This window comes from Anser brachyrhynchus, assembly GCF_964034855.1.
Source record: "Anser brachyrhynchus genome assembly, chromosome: 14".
Classification (NCBI taxonomy): Eukaryota; Metazoa; Chordata; class Aves; order Anseriformes; family Anatidae; genus Anser; species Anser brachyrhynchus.
Genome location: NC_137709.1, coordinates 10,202,148 through 10,221,239, shown reverse-complemented (window position 1 = coordinate 10,221,239; position 19,092 = coordinate 10,202,148). Strand labels below are relative to the sequence as shown.

At 37.1% G+C, this 19,092-nt stretch overlaps 1 protein-coding gene across 2 annotated transcripts in view; it reads left to right on the top strand.

The window, feature by feature from the left end:
• CPEB4 (cytoplasmic polyadenylation element binding protein 4) overlaps nucleotides 1-17,112 on the top strand; it is a 43,111-nt gene extending 25,999 nt beyond the window's left edge. Inside the window, exons 3-9 of one of the 2 annotated variants that reach the window (XM_080555268.1) lie at nucleotides 2,365-2,388; nucleotides 4,392-4,565; nucleotides 6,900-6,989; nucleotides 7,641-7,759; nucleotides 8,658-8,772; nucleotides 8,988-9,169; nucleotides 12,617-17,112. In XM_080555268.1, the coding sequence (XP_080411394.1) occupies nucleotides 2,365-2,388; nucleotides 4,392-4,565; nucleotides 6,900-6,989; nucleotides 7,641-7,759; nucleotides 8,658-8,772; nucleotides 8,988-9,169; nucleotides 12,617-12,844 (932 nt within the window). In that variant the 3' untranslated portion in view covers nucleotides 12,845-17,112. The remainder of the gene's footprint in view (nucleotides 1-2,364; nucleotides 2,389-4,391; nucleotides 4,566-6,899; nucleotides 6,990-7,640; nucleotides 7,760-8,657; nucleotides 8,773-8,987; nucleotides 9,170-12,616) is intronic. The other variant, XM_080555269.1, reaches the window with a different exon arrangement.
• Nucleotides 17,113-19,092: the final 1,980 nt, after the last annotated feature.

Sequence of the window (19,092 nt, the reverse complement as noted above, 5' to 3'; positions counted from 1 at the left end):
CTGAGGTGGCAGAATATATGAAGCAGCTGCTAATAGCATTTCAAATTTTGGACTGATTTTACTCCATACGTTATTAATAAACAGTTGAACTGGTTGCATAAACACTTTATATTTTTCAGGTTTTGTAAAAATAATTCTTGCTCAAATATCCTGTGAGTTTAATAAATCTGTCTTAGGCCCTTGATGCATTTATCTGAAATACTAAATAAATGGAGAAAAAAAATAGATTTGAGGAATCCAGCATTGCAGTTGTCTCATTTCTCAGCATGGGTTGCTGAACATTAAATCTTTTTCTCCTGTTGGTAAAGTTACCTTAAGGCTTCATTTGTGTTGGAGCTAGCTGGGGTAAGATGTCTCTTAATATGAAATTATGAAAGCCAGAAACAGAACTGGTAAATCACAGTTAGCTGCCTCCCTGCGCTGCCAAGAGAGCATTCTTTTCTTTCAGTGCTGTATTACATTGTGCAAAATTAGTGGCATGTGATGAGCTCTGAATTCAATGAGCAGAGAAAGTTTGTATCTGTAGTGCACTGGGGTAGTTTGTAAGCTGTGGCTCCTGAGAGATGCTTTGAAATGTCAGATGTTGGGATTTGTGGGCTAGATGAAGCAAATGCAGAAAATAAGGAAATTAAGAAAAAAAAAAAACAACCAAACCTTAGTACTTAGTTCTCAAAATCTCTTCAGTAGTATTTGGCAGTGGAAATACTTCATAGCTGGTGAAGAGCTTTTTTTTGTTGTTGTTGCTGTTTTCCATGCTGGGAAAGGAGAACAAAATCCTATTGTCTTGAGTGACACAGGTGGCAAAGCAGTGAGGAGCCCGCTGACCTAAATTGTGGTCACAGATCTGCAGCGAGAATCGTGTCTGTGCCGAACGCTTTGCTGCCAAGAATGGGTGTTCCAAGTGAAGGAGATGTGCGGTTTTGTTAGTAATTTAGAAACCACAGGCAAGATTTTTATGGCTTTATAGGCAGGGCTGTTTTTGAAAGTGCTTGACGTTTTCTAAAACGTGCAAATGCGTCTGAGCTCTATCAGAAAAGCTGGAAGGTTGCTGATTGCTTTCCACGAAAGACAAATTTCTTCAAACTTTCTACTTTGAGGACTGAATGAGTGTCTTGGATTTCTAAATTTATAACTACTGTGGAAAAACTATACTTGTAAAGCCCTTTAAACTTCCTCCACGAAGCTAGTATCTATCTGTGTGAACACTCGAGGGTATGCTCCAGTCTGAAGACTAAGGCTTCGTTATTTTTGATTCTTGATGTTAATTGCGAGCTTATCAGCAAGACATCAGAGACGTAAATGATCTTAAAGATGCTAAATAATCATGAAGTAAATTAGATTGATATGATTTTTATTTTGAAAGAGGAAACTGCTTGTGTTTTGTTGTGGTTTACAAATATTTAAATGCTTAAACTAATCGTCAGCCTCAATTTTGAATGAGGAAGCAAAATAAAATGTGCGATGTGCTCAGAGTTTCTCGTAGTACTTGCCAGAAGAATACAAGTTCTGAAAACAGTTGGCCTCCTTTCAGATACAGATTTTAATGAGATTGAAACAGAAAGAATGTGCAAGTTTGATTACAAAGTTTAACCATGCTCTGACAACAGGTACTGGAAGCCAGCATAGAAAAATGCTGTATTTACTGGTGGTAGAATTGATTTGTTTTGGAAAATGAAAAGTAGGAAGCAGGGGGGAGCTGTTGCATAATTCCAGTGAAGTACAAAGTTAGTAGGGGAGATTCTGTGCTGTTGTGCATGGGCTGCGGGAGGTCTGAAAGGCAGCTTTAGTGGCCCGGACGTTTTCTCCTTGACTTTAGGTTTTTCAGCTGCCAGTAATAATTTCAACCAAGGATTCTATGGGTTGTACAAAACATTTGTTGCAACCGACTTTCAAAACAGAAATAAACACAACTGTCTTCCACGTTCCTTGTGTTAGGGCTTTTCCTGGAGTTCAGATGAAGATCAGTGTTAGAATATGCTTGATCTTGGCGAGGAGCAGAGCATGGGGCATTGCAGGATGAGTGTCAGTGGACCTGGTGCATGAGGAAAGATCGGTTTACTTACAGGCATACATCCAGCAGAGGAGGAAGGAATAGATACTACAAGAAATGTGCAAATTAAGAACTAAAATTGTTTTCAGAAAGTCTCCTTGAGTATATTTTGTCAGCTTCAAATCAACATGCTTCCCCAAGAAGTAAGAGAGGTGGTGCAAGGAAGGCATGGTATCGTGGGTGGGAGGGGAGGCCAGCTTGTGAGCACCATCTGAAATGACCAGGTTTAGAATCACTGAGTTAGTATAAAACGAGGTCTTTTGGTCCTTATAACAATGTTTGAAAGGCTGTTTTCTTTCTCATTTAACATGCAGCAAGGACATATGGGAGAAGGCGAGGTAACAATATTCCTATTTAATTTTCTAATGTTGACAATGTCTCATGGGAGAAAAACATTTAAGTTGTAACTAGAAGGCAAACTCCAAAATATAAGATTATAAAACATCAGTTTCACATAAGTTTATGTAGCTTGCATGCCGTAAATAAACATTTTTACTGAATTAGGTAGTACTCCACAATAGCGCTATGGGGGCTGAAATGATCACAGTCCTTTCAGTGGACATCATCCATATGATTTGTTATACTGCAGAGCTATGTTGCTGTTTGTGTGTATGTAATGAATGCTGGAGAAGCTTATTTTGGTTCTTTGGGTGCTGATGGTTTTCTCGACGCAGCATAGACTATAGTGAATATTTGTCCTGGCCTGTTAGCTTGAAGAACCAGATGCTGCAAGCATGCATGTTAACTTATCTCACAGCAGTGGGAATGCTAATGAACCTAAAAAAAGATATGTTTAGGTATGGAGAATTGCTCCCTTCCAACACTGCCTGCAGGACTGGGGTCTTAAGAGATGAAACAAATGGCATATGCATCAGTTCATTAGGGGAAAACAAAATAACATTGAAGTCTATACTCCAACATTGTTATCATAATACGAAACCTGGTTTGCCTAGTTACACTAGTAGGCCTTATAGATGATTGCTATTTTAATCAAAGGTGTAAAAAGATTCCTGAAATTTCAAATAAAGAAAGCTGACCACGTCTTCCGTATTTTTATTCATATAAATTCCGTGTACTGTTGATTTTATTTTTGCTTTCAACCTGTGAGCTGTTTGATTTTTGCATGGAAAATGTCTGGATATTGGAATCGGTCAAATTTTCAGTTTTCAAGATGTTTTTTCATTTTTTAAAATGAAGTAAATGATAGTAATTTATTTTCAAAGAAAGGAAACAGAGCAGTATAAATTAACCTTAGCGATACACTACTGTGATAGATTGTAATGAACTCTGAAAAAGCAGACATACTATAGCATAGCATAGGCTATGTAAGAAAATCTATCCTAAAACATGTAGCACACCTCATTTATTGCTTACTTTATGTATATTTATTCCTAAAAAACTCATTAAATGAGTAAAAATCTGTTCAATTTGTTGTCTAGCTATTGAATAGTGTAACTAAAGAGAGAATTCATGGATGAGATCAGTTTGTATGCTCTATTTATGGTATTATATAGTTGCATTTATAAATTAGAGTATCTTATTTAAAAGTAATATTATTAATGAAATCTGTGATCAAGGATTATCACAGAAGAATATTGGAGGGGAAGCATGCTTACATCATTTTCTCTTAGAGTGAGTCCATTAACGAAACTCTTTTGTAACATCTAAGTAAACTCGCTTCTAGGAATGGCACAGTATTGCCTAGTTTTCAGTCTTCACTTGCGGTAAATTACAGCGGGTCTTCCTGTTCTTATCAGGATATTTTAGTTATTTACAAGTGGGTGGCTTAGGATATGTTTTGATATCAGGTGATTTAAATGTGGAATATGTCTAGCTGGTAGAAGTCTTGTTTTCCCATCTGCACCATGAAATTTTATCTGTTCCTTGTAAGAAGCTGTTCATTGGGAAATTATATATACGGCTTAGGTTTTAGCGTCTGCTGTTGGGAAACTCCCTACAAAGGGCTTATATTCTCTTCTGTTTTGAAATCTTTTTAAAAGAAATCTAATTAGGAATGTGGAATTTATGGAAAATAGTCCATCTGAGCATCCATTCAAAATACCTTTTTGTTTCAATTTTTCATTAGTTATAGTGCAGTTATGAAGAAGGTAGGGATCTTTTTCTCTGAAATAGTACATTTGAGTTACTAAACGATACTGAAAACTATAAGGGTCATGTAAAATTGAGAACATAACTGCTAATTAAAAGGGAAGACTGCAAACAGTTCTACTGCCAACGCAGCAAGTAGTGCATATTTATTTTTTAATTTAAACAGTGCGTGCTTTGTTCTGTTAGTATGTTTTTTTCCTTCTTTTTTTTTTTTTACCCCCCCCCCATTCAGGTCAGTCTTCACTGTTTCCAATGGAAGATGGGTTCTTGGATGATGGACGTGGGGATCAGACTCTTCACAGTGGTTTAGGATCACCTCACTGCTTCTCCCATCAGAATGGAGAGAGAGTGGAACGGTATTCCCGTAAAGTCTTTGTCGGCGGACTGCCACCAGATATTGATGAAGGTATGCTCAGAAAGTCTTATTCAGAAAAGCTCCTTTTGGCTTAATGACAAAAATGTGGTGTGAAAACTTTTGTCTGTTAACTACTGAATGGTTGTTTTTCAAACTCTACAGAAAAGCTTTGATGTGTAAATGGATCTTTGTATACCACCACTTTCAGTTCATGGCAAATGTGAGATAATTCAAACTAGTTTTGGCTATAGCAATATTTCGCTGCTGAAGAACAAAAGTACTTGTTATCACACATTTATCTGACTTTTACAGTATAAATGTTACAAAAAGGAGGTGCAAAAATAAACAAGTAAATATCTCCCATTGAAACTCACAAATACACACAATACATTGCAGTCATTTTATAGTGACCAGAAGCTAGTAGTAGGAAAAGTATTGCTAGTAGATTTATAAAGTTTATATAAATCAGTAATTCATATTTGTAGGTTTATGTATAGTTTCTTAGATGTGATTTTTAGCAGTGATCACATCCTGTGGTAGTTTCTAATGGATGCATGGTGAAGGCCACAATTGTGAAGCTTCTTTTCACCAGAAATTTCTGTATTTTGCATGTGTCAAGTATGGTGGGATAATGGTTAAAAGAACTACAACAACTGTAAATCTGCAAAGCTGCATTTCCTTGATTACAGAATTGTTTTAATACCCACTTTTTACGTCAGGGAGAGTGACTGTGATACGCTGCAGTGTGTATTCCTGCAGCATGACAGCCTGACTTTCATGTCAAGCATAAGCACTACTTTTATCCTGTTTACCATAGCTTATGCTTTCAGCACTTAAAAGGTCAAATATAACACAGTGTTTACAAGAAGGAAAATCTTATTACATTTTTTTGGGTGGTGGTGATTGTTTTTGTTTATCACCTTTGTTCTTTCAACAGCAGATGAGCACAAGAGTAGTTTTGTCTGTGTGAACTGTAGTTAATGAAACATAAGACTTCATAAACTTCATAAACATTGAAACATAAGACTTCATAAACATAACATTGCTAAACCTGTGCTAGGAGGGTAGCTTGAATTTTTCAGAGTTGCTTCTGTCAGCACTTTTGTTAAATGCACAAGTGTGAATCACTTATAAGGGCTATGTAATAAGGTTTTTCTGAGAGTATTTCTAGGAAGCATTTTATGTATGTGTTTTAACATGAAATTTGTTTTAAGTGCTGTTCTAAACGAAGGTTTATTTTAAGAGGTGTGTAGTTAAGTATTGTTTTCCTTGGTTTAGATCCTCATCAGCGTGTAACCTTGACACACCGCCATTGCTGAATACATTCCTGATGATCTGTAGTTCACAAAGTGGCTGTCAGTACAGTGGCTCGTTTCTCAGTACAGTTGCTGTTTCATTAGCAATGTCATCAGAGAGTGTAAACAGACTGAAAAGAACATAACCAGTAGCACCTTTTCAAACTTCTAACTGAGTCTGAGGATGGAAAAATTCTCTAAATTGTTTATTAGGAACCCCCATTGTAGAAGGCCCTGTAGTACCTTAAGCAGAACGCAGCTAAGCAGTGTTCAATTCAGATGATGCTACAGCAAGGGGAAGTTTGTTCATTTTGTTTCCATATTTAATGAAAAATTCTTGTTAATAGAACTTTTAACTAGTGGTGGTTGAAATGTTTTTGTGGAGAAGGGAATAATCACTTAATTTCAACAAGAACAGAATTGTAACTAGTGGACTTCTGTGGGACTAGCATATAAAAATTTTTACCAGCAATTTTAGGTGAAAGGCAGATTTGAAATGGAAGCAAAAATTGCTTCTTGAAATAGTAATACATTACTTGCTATGTCTCCTATAGCATTACATAACGATGTCATGTAAGTTTACTCTGTGTTAGTTGGAGGTCAACCTCAGATAGTATTTGCTGATGTGGCACTGGCATGTGATATGAACAGGCGTGGCTGGGTCCTGTGATAATCCCTTCGTTTTTCTCCCGTCAATTATAAGACACATTGGCAGAGCTGATTGCTTACTAGCAAGTCAGCAAGTTGTCTTTCTGCTTTCTGGGGGAGAATAGGTGAACGGGGGTTATGATAGCTGTGAAGATGCAGTGACTCAATTTCTGTAACCCCATTAGCGGGTTACAAACTTTTGTTTATAATCATCAGTAAACAAAAGCTTGATCTTTGAACTGTCTTGTTTTCTAGCATTTATTCTGACTTGTCTTAAAGATTTCCCATCAGCAAGAAAACGTTGCTGTGAATTGGTGAACTGTTAAAGAGTCACAGAATATTTATTTGTAGGATGAAGCTACATGAAGTCTGTGTTCTTCAAGTGTCTTGCATTCAATTGATTTTAATTTCAGTTCATGCTTTTTTTATACTCTCATTATAGATGAGATCACTGCTAGTTTTCGTCGCTTCGGACCTTTGATTGTAGACTGGCCACACAAGGCAGAAAGCAAATCTTATTTTCCTCCTAAGGGTAAATATCTGATAATTAATACCATATGAGAATTCTAGAATTCATTTTTCTTAATAAGGCTCCATTTTAAGCATTTTATTTCTTTTTTGTGATGATGACCCAGTGTTTAGGGGAAAAACAGTTGAATCCTGGGGGTTTATAAACTGATGGATTTTAGAATGTGGCTTTGTAATTATTCTGCACTAAAATGATTCTTCTGTAACTTCCTGTTTTTACTTTATTTGGTTTTCTTTTTTTTTTTTTCTGTTGTTACTTGTTCTGCTTTACTCATGTTTATAATAATAGACAAAGCTAGTCCTCTGTAAAGGGGCTAAATGCTGTCCACAGAAGCCAGGGAAGACTTATACTTTGTATTAACAACTGTTGTGGGAAGTGTGCCTCCACAGCTGTGGCTTTTGTTCAGTTCTTACTACTGGCTTATCCTTCTCAAAGGAAATGGGGAGAGGATATGCTGATCAGCAATCTCCCTGCTTTCCGTCATGACTGCAGAGGGCTTGCAGAAAGCTTGGTTGGGAATGTGTGAGAGCATCTTAAAGTTTGTCCCTTACTGTATGGTAGCATGATGACATGGTGCCAAGCATAATTTTGGGTTAAATTACTGTGCTATAGGTGAATAGAAGAAAGAAACTGTGTTTGTTTTCCCTTTTGTAGGATATGCATTTTTGCTGTTCCAAGATGAAAGCTCTGTACAGGCACTGATTGATGCATGTATTGAAGAAGATGGAAAGCTCTATCTTTGTGTTTCCAGCCCCACTATCAAAGACAAACCGGTAGGTAGAATTTTCAGGGCCCGCACAATTCCTGTGTGATAACCAGAAATCATTCTCTTCAGATGCCTATTTTTCGGTCTTCAGAGTGCTAATGTTTAAATTTCCTTAAATCAAATTAAGTTCTCCAAAAGAACATCAAGTTACATATTTTTAAAGTAGACATCAGCAAGTTTTTGTCTAGTTACAATTCACACTTCTGTTAGTAAAAGGTTTGCTAAATTTCATCTTTGATATAATAAATATATTGTCAGACAGGTGTTCTATGCTTATTTAATAAAATGTAGAGTTCATATTGTCTATAGTGTTGTATGTAACTTGTTTTTACAGAGACAAATCCAAAAAACATAATTTGGCATGGAAGTACAAGTTGTTAGTACAAACAGTCTTGTGGCCAATGCAAGTTTGTTAATAGTTGGAGAGACTTCTGCTATATTCCTGTACTTCAAATTTGGCCAGCTGTAAGCAAATGTAAAGCAGCTAGTTTTGCATAGTAAATAAACATACAACTTTGCACATTGGAGCCTGTTCCATTGAGATAACGGTAGTCTAGTGCTCACACTTGGCTAGAACAACACAAATTCTGTAGATACGTATGCAGTAGTGTGGTTCATACAGCACAGTTCAGTCATGATTAAGTAAGTGCGTAAGTAGAGGGTGAGTTTCTTCCCAGAAATTTGGGTAACAGGGAAGTGGTGAAATTTGGTACGATTAAGTAGTCTGTCTTTAACAGAGCTTATTACCATTTCATTCTGAGAAACGATTGCTGAACAAGTAGAAAGCGAGTTAAAAAATAGTGTCAATTAAGAGGTTTTCTTCTGTGTAGGATACTGTTCTAATTTATATTACTGAGATACTTTGAATTGTGAATGGTTAAAAAAAAAAGGCTTTTTGTCCATAGGTTCAGATCCGGCCTTGGAACCTTAGTGATAGTGATTTTGTTATGGATGGTTCACAGCCTCTTGACCCACGAAAAACCATTTTTGTTGGTGGTGTTCCTCGGCCTTTACGAGCAGGTACACTGCGTGTTCCGCAGCACTGGGCATGTTGAATATGCAGTCTGATATGGGGAGCAAGGGGGGAGAGAAGTTGGTTCAGCAAAGGAACTATTACGTGTTCTTGATGCTCACAGTGGGGAACATGAATACAAATGGACTGTCGCATTTGATGCCTTTTAAAGTGGAGAAAAATTTACCAAGTCTACACTGTTTCGTTTTCCTTTCTGGTTTAGTGGAACTTGCAATGATAATGGATCGGCTCTATGGAGGGGTGTGCTATGCTGGAATTGACACAGACCCTGAGCTGAAGTACCCAAAAGGAGCTGGGCGGGTTGCGTTTTCTAATCAACAGAGTTACATAGCTGCTATCAGTGCTCGCTTTGTTCAGCTGCAGCATGGAGAGATAGATAAACGGGTAAGGTCTTCAAGCATATTCTATTTTTGTTCAGTGCCTTCTCTAGAAATGGTTTTCCATGTAAATGTGTGTCATTGTGAAGACTGTAAATGTTATATCAGATTCATTGCATATTTAGGGCTAGATTGTGCCACTTAGATACAACACAGAATAAAAATGAAGGAGTGGTGCAAAGCTATTGCTTCTGGAACGTGGGAGGCAACTGTGAAGCAGACTTTCTCAAATTGCTTAGCATAATGGGAAGCATGTCAGCTGCCTTCCCCTTTTATAAGAATATTGCATTCGTCATATGCTCCCACTGCAAGTTTTTGCACTTGTAGTATTTGCAGAACGTCAGGGAGGAAAGTATCTGCCAAGCGTGGAGCAATTCTTACTCCTGTTCTGCATCTTTTTAGAGAGTGGACAGAATCTAACCCTAGCGTTACACATTGTGTGCTGAGTGTTCCTAAAGAACACCATGGTAATGCATTGTGAACTCCTTAGTGCATTACAGCCTCACAGTCATCCTGCACAGCTTATGTAAAGACTGTGCTCAGTTAATTGTTTCAATGATAATCTACTATAATTATTTCTTGCTAGCTTTTATTAATTTGTTAATATAAATTAATGGAATATGCCAAATATATCTGCCATTTGCTTGCGTCTGCCCTCTCATCTATATAAAATGTGACTATGCCAATTACAGCGATCTTTGGGCCACAGTTTTGAGAAACTGGGATCCTTACATCTAGTGTTCTTTCTAACTCACATTCTTTGTCTCTGGATTTTCCTTACCTGACTCATTATTGATTTTAATTTGATTATTACTACAAAGGAACCCCCCACACGCACACTCGGCTGATGATCTGATTATCATTTCACTTCTCCTTTGGCTATAAAGCTTGGGTAGAAGAATTATAACAGTTTGACTCAGGGCCTGCGAATTGGAATGTCTTTGTTCCAGTCTTGGCTCTGAAATAAGTTCTGTATGGCTTTGAACAAATAATTTGCGCTGCCCTTGTGCAACTTCTGCTTGCATAAGAAGACACTTGGGTGAATAGGTCCATTGAAGCTGTTGGGACTAGAAATTGAAGTAAGTACTTGTGAACTCCGGCAAAGATTTTGCAATCTGTTTCCTCTTCCTTCTCTCCTCCCACTCCTTATTTCCCCATTCTGTTTGTAGTTCAGAAGAAATGTGGGGAGATAAGTGCTCAGAGGGTTCATTATAAGAGTAGTTGGTCGCATGAAGCATAAAAATGCAACAGTTGCAATACTACTTTTTACTAATAAGATGCTATTTATTATTATTATTTTCTAATAATTTTTTTTTTGTAGAAATAAAAATGAAAGTAGTAACAAGAAGGATTTCCTGTAAAATTAGGCAAGGAAATGCTGCTAAAGGGTATGCTCTTCAAAGAGGTAATGCAAGCTAAACGCTCAGTGGCCTGCAGCACCCACCACTACAGAGCTTCTGATGCATGCCACCATCCTAGAGAGTGCCTGATGAAGTTGCTGTAATTTAAGCTACTCCTTGGGAAGACTCCATATAGGTAGCACAGGTAACAGTTGCAGGACATGTTGGGCATATGCACTTCAGCACATACCGAATGAATGTGCTGAGGACTCTGGCTAATACCTATGCTTTGTAAACTTGCACAGAAAACAGTGGAGTAGTAACAGGCTAAAGCAAGCAGATACGTAATTTAATTACCTGTGCTGTAGTTTGGCCTTTAGGTTGCAGCCTAGACCAGCTTCTGAATACATAGGCGCAGATGTAATAGAGTTGCCACGTTAAGGATGCCTGTGCAGCATAGCTGTAGTTTCTCCTCTTAGCACTTGCAGAAGATGCTCGTCATTGAGTACCTGACCTCAGACTGCTTAGTAAACTAGGTGATGAAGAGAGAAAGTGATAAGATGTTAGGAATATTTGCCTTTGCTCTTTTACATATTCATTCTCCTGAGCTGGCACGGAGGGGTGTTTGAGAAACAGAATTCTGGCAATGGAAGAGGGGGAAAAAGGCTGCTGTATTGTCTCCAAGCAGCTTGTTTGTACTGTTAGCACAAATGGCATCAAACTACTGCAGTGCCCTGCCTGGACTGTGATAAAACTGGGTAAGTTTAAAAATACGGGAACTTGTGAATGCCCTTATTTGAATGAGCTGGCACATCACTGAGATCTGTGAGATGTAGAAGGGCCCATTCCTAAGCCAGATGCAGAAATAGCAGGATAACATAGAGACACCAGTCACAGTCTGTATATTTGGACATGGTTGTGAAAATACCTAATGGCACAAGCTTCAGAGAAGGCTCACAAACGCTTCTAGGAGAGGAACTTGTATGTATGCTTTTTTAAGGGGAGGTTTTGTGTTGCGCTTCTGAAACGTCGCATAGACCTCTCATAGTCCTAGGGAGCAGAGGAGTGGGAGTGGAGGTGATTACTGGTTATGAGGTGCAACGGAGCCTTTAGGGGATGGCAGTGCTGCAGCTGTGATTTAAACACGTAGGCATGTCTAAACGAGCTGTGCTCTAGCCAGCTTGTATACCGAGGGTAGCAAGCATTGCCTTCCTGTCACACAGTAAGCATTCTGGAGTGCTGTGGGCAGGGTTTTGTAGCCCACAGTACAGCAGGCTTGTTTTTGGTATGCAAATGTCTAGATTAAAAGCTAGTAGCCTGCAGATGTTTCAGGGTGGATGTATCCTTGGAGCACCAGCTGGTAAGTTCCTGTGAGTCATTATCAGTTAAGAACTTGAAGAAATTTTTCTTCTCCTTTCTCTTTTGCTGTGCTGAATTACTTCTGCTCATCTGGCTCTTAATGCCAACTGCATTAGGTAGTCATCAGTCCCATTTTAAGCTTCATATTTGACACCAGCAAGATTAGATGGGTCTCTTTTTGCTGAGTGGACTAAGCCACAGAAAAAAAGAAAACAGAAATGTATGTTAAAGGTAATGATTTATTTTTTTTAAGTTGAGAATTCAGGCATTGCAATTTGCAGACTATATGCATATTTAATCTGCAGTTACAGTGTTGTGTAAACAGTTTACATTCCTACCTGAATGGGAGGAGCTTAACTGTGCATCACCATACTTAACAATAAACCCCCAGAATTTTCCAGTAGTTTGATGTGAATCTGTGTATATCAGCCTTGTAACAACACGTTCATTGTTCCTTTCTGTAAATAAATGACAACATGTGTGAAACTGATGCTGAGCATTGGTTTCTGTTTTTTTTTTTTTCGTCAAGGAAGATGGTGGGAGCAGAATCATTCTCAAGTTAAGTGCCCAGGGTTTTTGGTGATTAAGGGCTATGATCAAGTGTAATGAGGAGGATAATTCTCGTCTGTGTTGTTCCCCACGAGAGAACTGTGATTGCAATCCTGCTAGAATACAGACAGTATGTATTGTGGAACTGTCATCATCTACATTGTGATTAAGAATTGTAAAACTTTCTTCTCATTTTCTGTATACAGGTGGAAGTTAAGCCATATGTCTTGGATGATCAGCTTTGTGATGAATGTCAGGGGGCCCGTTGCGGTGGAAAATTTGCTCCATTTTTCTGTGCTAATGTTACCTGTCTGCAGTATTACTGTGAATATTGCTGGGCTGCTATCCATTCACGCGCTGGCAGGGAATTCCACAAGCCCCTGGTGAAGGAGGGAGGAGATCGCCCAAGACATATTTCATTCCGCTGGAACTAAATGATCACTGCAGTGCTCATATGCAGGCCTCAAATTAAGTGCACTCTTCTGTTATCCTGATTATCCCTACCCCACCCTGCCCTTTCTCTTATTCAAGATAGCATGTCCTTTTGTAGTAGTCTGTAATTTAACAATAGTATAATGAAAGAATGACCTATAATATGGGTATTTTGTAGAATCTTGTCATTGAAAACTGTATTGGGAACTCCTTTTCGTATTGATAACATGTTGCAAGTGAGTTGCATTCTCTTGTCTTTACTACGGAGAGAACACTTAATTTCATGCAACATTTTCTTAGAGGAGAGAAAAATATTAAGAAAAGAGAATTGAAACAATAGAGTATTTTGTTTTTTTAATTAAATTATTGTTAATAAAGAACATAAGAATACTTTTATTAAAATAACCGTGTAACAATAACACTATCAGTCTGTTCTGACACTTTCCCCCAGGGAAGCCTGTTTTTGCCTCTCTTTTTGTTTTGACTTCACATTTTTCCAGCAACAGATGAAGTTAACATTTACCTATCAACAGGAAAGAGCATGTTTAAAGCAACAAAAATGCATGAGCAAAGTTGAAGCAGCATTATAGTAATGTTTTTTTTTCTTTCTTCCTTTATTTCTCTTTTTCCTTCTTTTTCTCTCTCTTTTTTTTTTTTTTTTTGTTAATCTTTTAAGGGTTTTGAGGCTGAAATTTTTGCTCGGTATATATCCGACCTTGCCTCTGACTACCACCCACATCCAAATTAGTAATGAGATAGGCAGAGCTTATTATATTTTCATCAAAATTATTACATTTTAAGAATTCCTGAATGTAAAAGTTGAGTAAAGTTACTACTGAGGGGGGGGGGAGTGCACTTTTTATTTCCTTTAAGAAATTCAATTGTCTGGTTACAGCCCTAGAAATCCTACCAAAGCTAGAGTAATGACAACTAGTTAACTGGCATTTCCTCTCCTGAAGGATAAATATATAGATTTTATTTTTGATGGCTATATATAACTCTATATCCTAATATACTAACATTCATCAGGGGCCAGCCTTTGCTCTCCATTTTGACATGAAAAAGTAGAAAACCTAAAGATACCTCAAGGATATCGCTGATTTTTACTGAAGTTTTGATATTCAGATGTGTCACGCAAAGTAAATTGGCTGCTTATTGGTTTCCCATCTTGGATGTAAAGTTAGTTTTAAATACCCTCTAACTTAGTTGTAACAGAAGGCATGAACCTAAGTAGTTTCCAAGTCTTGTTTTGCACTGTTTTCTGAATTTTTGCATGAAACGGTGCGAGCATGCATATGCCTTTCTTACTCTTCCTGTAGAAAGAATTCCAGCTAAGGTTCCTCCTCTTCAGAACTTAATATGGAGAAATAAAGAAACACAGGTATTTGAAGTGCCAAGATTGCTAAGTTAATGCCTGCTTTATTATAAATAAGTTCTACCTTGAGAAGCATTAACACAGTACATGTTAATTGAATGATAAAGAGTGGGTGCAGGGGTTTAGTTTGAAATAGTTGAATGAAGGAGTAGTTCTGAAAATTATTTTTGTTACTTTTGAACTAATGCCCTGGCCAACTTCTGAACTGATTATTTAGCAGTGTGCAAACAAATTCAGTGGCAATCTTCTAAACTGCCTGACCGGCATGGTACCATCCTAGATTCTCTCAGACCAAAGACTTGCCTCAGCACTGCTCGGAAAACATCTGCTCCGTTGAAAGCCTTTGTCAGCCCCCTCATCCTGTTCCCCCAGCCCAGATTATCTTTATGAGAAGTAGTTTTTATTTTCAATACAGGCTTTAATGAACTATACCTTATCGAGTTCCAAAGGTCAAAATGGAGACATTTGCTGTCTACTAGTCAAGTATAGAAAGGGAGCTGCTTTTAATGAAATCCCTGAAAATATTGACAACAGTAATGCAAATGCAGAGTGCTCTTGTGTAGATTGTCAGGGACTTTTTTTTCTCTGAAGTACATAATTATAGTTGGAATGTTCCTTTAATTTTTTTAATGCTTGTAGGTGGCTTGGGGTGTGCTATTGTGCCGATCCTACCCAGTAAACAGGTGAGATGGGTTACCATTACAAGAAATAACACTGTTTGAGAACTAGCTTTGAATAATAATTTTCCCTTTGTACATGACCTGCTGAATTTCGGTACAGTGTTTTTGTAGCTAACTTATTTTGTCATGCACATAATGTATATTTGTTATGCACTACTTTTGTATATCTTGTTTTTCCAACAGTGAGCATTTTTAGGCACACTTTTCACTGACGGGATATCTCTTTATGCAATACCTCAATTTTTCATATTGCAAAGAGTAGCTTTTTGTACTTTTATTACTGAGAGATCTTCATATACTTCATTTTTTAATATAAATAATTTTAATAAATTTTATTTTCTTATATTCTGCTTTTTATACATTTCAGTGCTCTGCATACATTTTGAATTATGGATGTTGTGCACTGGCAATGCTATTTTAGAATCTGCAGAGAAAAGAAAGCATGTTGCTTAAACATCTTAGCCCAGCACCAGGTATTTGGTGTACATATAATTTAAGAAATAGTATATGTAAAGTTGAGAATTAAAGAAGAAAAGCATGAAAGTGACAAATGACACTGTCTTTAGACCCTGAAATTTAAATGCATAAATATAGTGTAGAATTTAAAAGTAAAGAAACATCAGAATTGTCTACCGCTTCTTACTAAGTTTTTAAAAATTATACACAAATGCAGACGTTTTTGGTGAATGTTTAGCCATTTTTAATATTAATAAAAAATTGATGTTAGGTGTTTGATGCAGAAATGTGTCTGCTCTTTTAAATTATATTTAAAGAATAAAAGAGAGCCTGCTAGGTGGCAGGCATGTAATGTTAGTATGCATGACTAATGTAAGAAATTGTTATTCTACTAATATTCACTTGTGATTGTGTGACAAGCGTGTTTACAGATTATTTGGTTACACTTCGATTTACAGGGCATAAACAATTATATACATTACTCTGTACTTAAATAGTGATTACATGTCCTTCTGATTACATGGGATTTGTAGTTGGGGTTACCATGTAGCTCCAAACATAATTAACATGTAATTAGTTTACCAGTCTTAGGGTATCACTTCAATTTGCAAAGGGGTTAATAAGCATGTAGTTTTATCACACTAGCATGGCACTGGCCATGTATTTACAATGTAGTTACAGAGTAATTACATGGTTATTTTTGCAATGTAAAATAAAGTGTTTCTGATTATTTTATATGTAAAGGAACCCCACTGCCCCGTGCTTTTTGGTATAGTATATACTTCTCCATACACAGACCTCTGCAGAATGCAAATTTAAAACTTGCAGTGAGTGAATTTAGCGTTTTATAAGGATGCTGTTGGAAAGACTTGATAATTCACCCCTTTTGTTTTTAGAAGAGTTAAAACCTTCTGTTATAAGGTGATTTAAAACTTGAATGTGATGAATTGTGGCAAGTTAACTTCAAGTTATGTGCAATACCTATTTCAGACTTCTGGAAGATCTTTGCAGTGTAATTCTTTGTTTTTAATTGCAGACATTTAAAAATGTCATTTTCTACTGTTCTAGTAAATCCTCTTTCTTGCTGGTGTTTCTAAAGAAAAGAATCAGAAATCAATCTTTCTACTAATGTAAATTTGAGATTATTTTTAAAAAAAATGGAATAAAAGGTTTTGGTCATTTGCTTTATTTTATTATCTTATTTTAAAGCTACTGTGATAGCATTGTAAGAATTGGGACAATATTGTATTCAACTGTTTTATTTTTTATATTTTTAAATTTTAAAGTATAATTAGTTTTTATAATTTTCATCAGATTTTTTTGTTATATTTTTTGGAAGTGAAACTTTTAGCAAGTGGGTGTCTAGTTTTTACTAATCCCTAATATGTTTTTCCCCCAATGTATTGCTCATATTATCAGAAGGAAAAGTTATTTAAGTATGTCAGTTAATTGTACTACTTGGCTGAATTTCCATATAGTTTTTACTGTGTATGGGGAGGTTGTAGTATTTATTATAGCATTTTAAATAAGGGTAATTCATTTTTTATTAAAGTCATTTTCACGTTTAAGTTCATATTTTTGTATGTTCTACTCTAAGTTATATAACACAAGTTACTTTTTTTAAAGAGTTCATTTGTTGAAGTGCTAGTGAAAAATTAATGTTATTAAATAGTTTGCAAATGACTATTTATACCAGTATGCATATAATTTTTAAATATTTGTAATGTGAGATGTTGAATGAATAAAACTTTTAACTCAATGCTTCTTCTTAACCTTTTTTATTTTAAGCTTCCTGTAGATACATGTTCCTTTGTGGCTGAAGCTCATGGGCCTTGGGAAGTGATTTTGATGAAGTGTATGGCTCACGTCTGACTATGTGATGTGTAAAGTGCTTAAGGCTGAGTTCCGTGGCCCTGTTCTGGTCAAAACCTAGGGCATGGTTTTGTAGGGGACGTGTGAGGGAGGTTGTAACCTCTTGAGAGATGTTGAGTGCCCTGTACACTGCATTAAATTGCTGCAAAATAAATGTGCGGTGCTGCAGAACTGGAAAGGGCAATGTCAAGGGGGCTGTAGAACTGCTGTCTGTTGAATCAGGCTGTAAGAAGAACCATTTTTACTGCTTAGGTCCAGATGTCTTTAGGGAATGTTGAACACTATCTACTTAATTTTGTGAATTTGGTGCTTGTTGAGTATTTGGTGCTTGTTGAGAAATCTTTGTGTAGCTCTGGAAAAGCCTTCCAGCAGTTTCAGCACTGCTGTTTCTGTTTTTTTCTGCTGCCTCTTAAGTGTACCGGCCTAGCCAAGAATTACGGTTTGATCAATTTCTTCTACTCTGTGCTGTCTGCTGCTAATTCATAGGGACAAAGATGAAAACCACTACACAGCGAAGACATCAAGCTACCTGGGCAGGTGACATATTTAATGAGAAGAATACCGCTGAGGCACATGCAATGCATGACTTGACGTAAGTCAGAAACCATTGTGCAGCTGGGACAAAAAGATAACTAAGCCAGGGCCCGTGAAGGCCAAACATGGCACGGACAGACAAGGATTCTTTTTTACTTGTCTCACAGTTGTAATCTGATACTCCCAGAAGGAAAAAGTCTGGAATTTTCAAGAATGTTCTTAGATGAGCTTGCTGGTGTCAGCCTTTCATTTAAAGTATCTCAACTTGATATGTCTGAAGGGCCTTGTGAAGCGTTGCCACCTTATGGATCTGCCCTTCGGGGACTATTCAAAAGAGTTTTTCATCCTCAGTGGCTGCCAGTTCCCCAAACTTTTTTTTCGGTTTCCATATTTTGATACAAATAGCTAAGCTTCAGCGTAGCGTAATTTTGATTGGTCTGGTAGCTGCTCCGAGTGGAACTGTGAGTTGAAACATGCACGTGTACCTTGTGAGACAAACTCTTGCCCAAAATACAATACTGGAGTCAAAATTGGTATATTGCTGCAGTGGCCAGCACTTTGTTATTGGCATCTGAGCTACTAATTTCTTGTGCCATCATCTGAGGAATGGTGTTGTAAATGTTTGATAGATGTTGAGTATAATTCTTTTCCATGGGTGTTTCAGGAAATGCAGATCTTACAGAATTGAGCTGTAATGGGATTAGTTCTGCAAGATGCTAATCACTTGAATTACCATTGGCTTCAGATGATGTAAACTTCGAAGGTAATGCCTTTTTAACAAGAATAAAAAAACTGCTGGTGACTCCATGCATGTATTTTCAGTCCCTTGAAATGGTTATTTAAAAATAATCGTAAAATGCTGGTAAGCTTTGGATCAAAAGTAGAGGCTAGATATGGGATGTCTGCGTAGCAAATAATGATAATATATAGACAATATTGACCAGTTACTTGGCTGGTAATGGAAGTCTTCTCTCTCTATTCTCTGTGTCAGCACTGTTAGGAAATAGTTGTAGTTTGGCCTCTCTCAAAGTGATAACATGTTCTTGATATTACTTTCAAATGCATAGTGGTCTCTCAGAAAGCATGTGCTTATCAGTGTTTTATCTGATAATGGTTTCTAACAAGTACGATAGGCCTGAAATTTGGCCCATCGGTATGGGCTTTTCCATGATGGTGGCACAGTGATGTCTTCCACAAACAAGGCACTCCCAGACTGATTTCAGTTCACAAATGATATAAACTTAGAGGTGTTTATCAGGATAAAGCATCTGATTTACATCTGGGGGTGTGTAAATTAATGCTAAACTTTTTCCCATCTGAAGACTGCAAAATA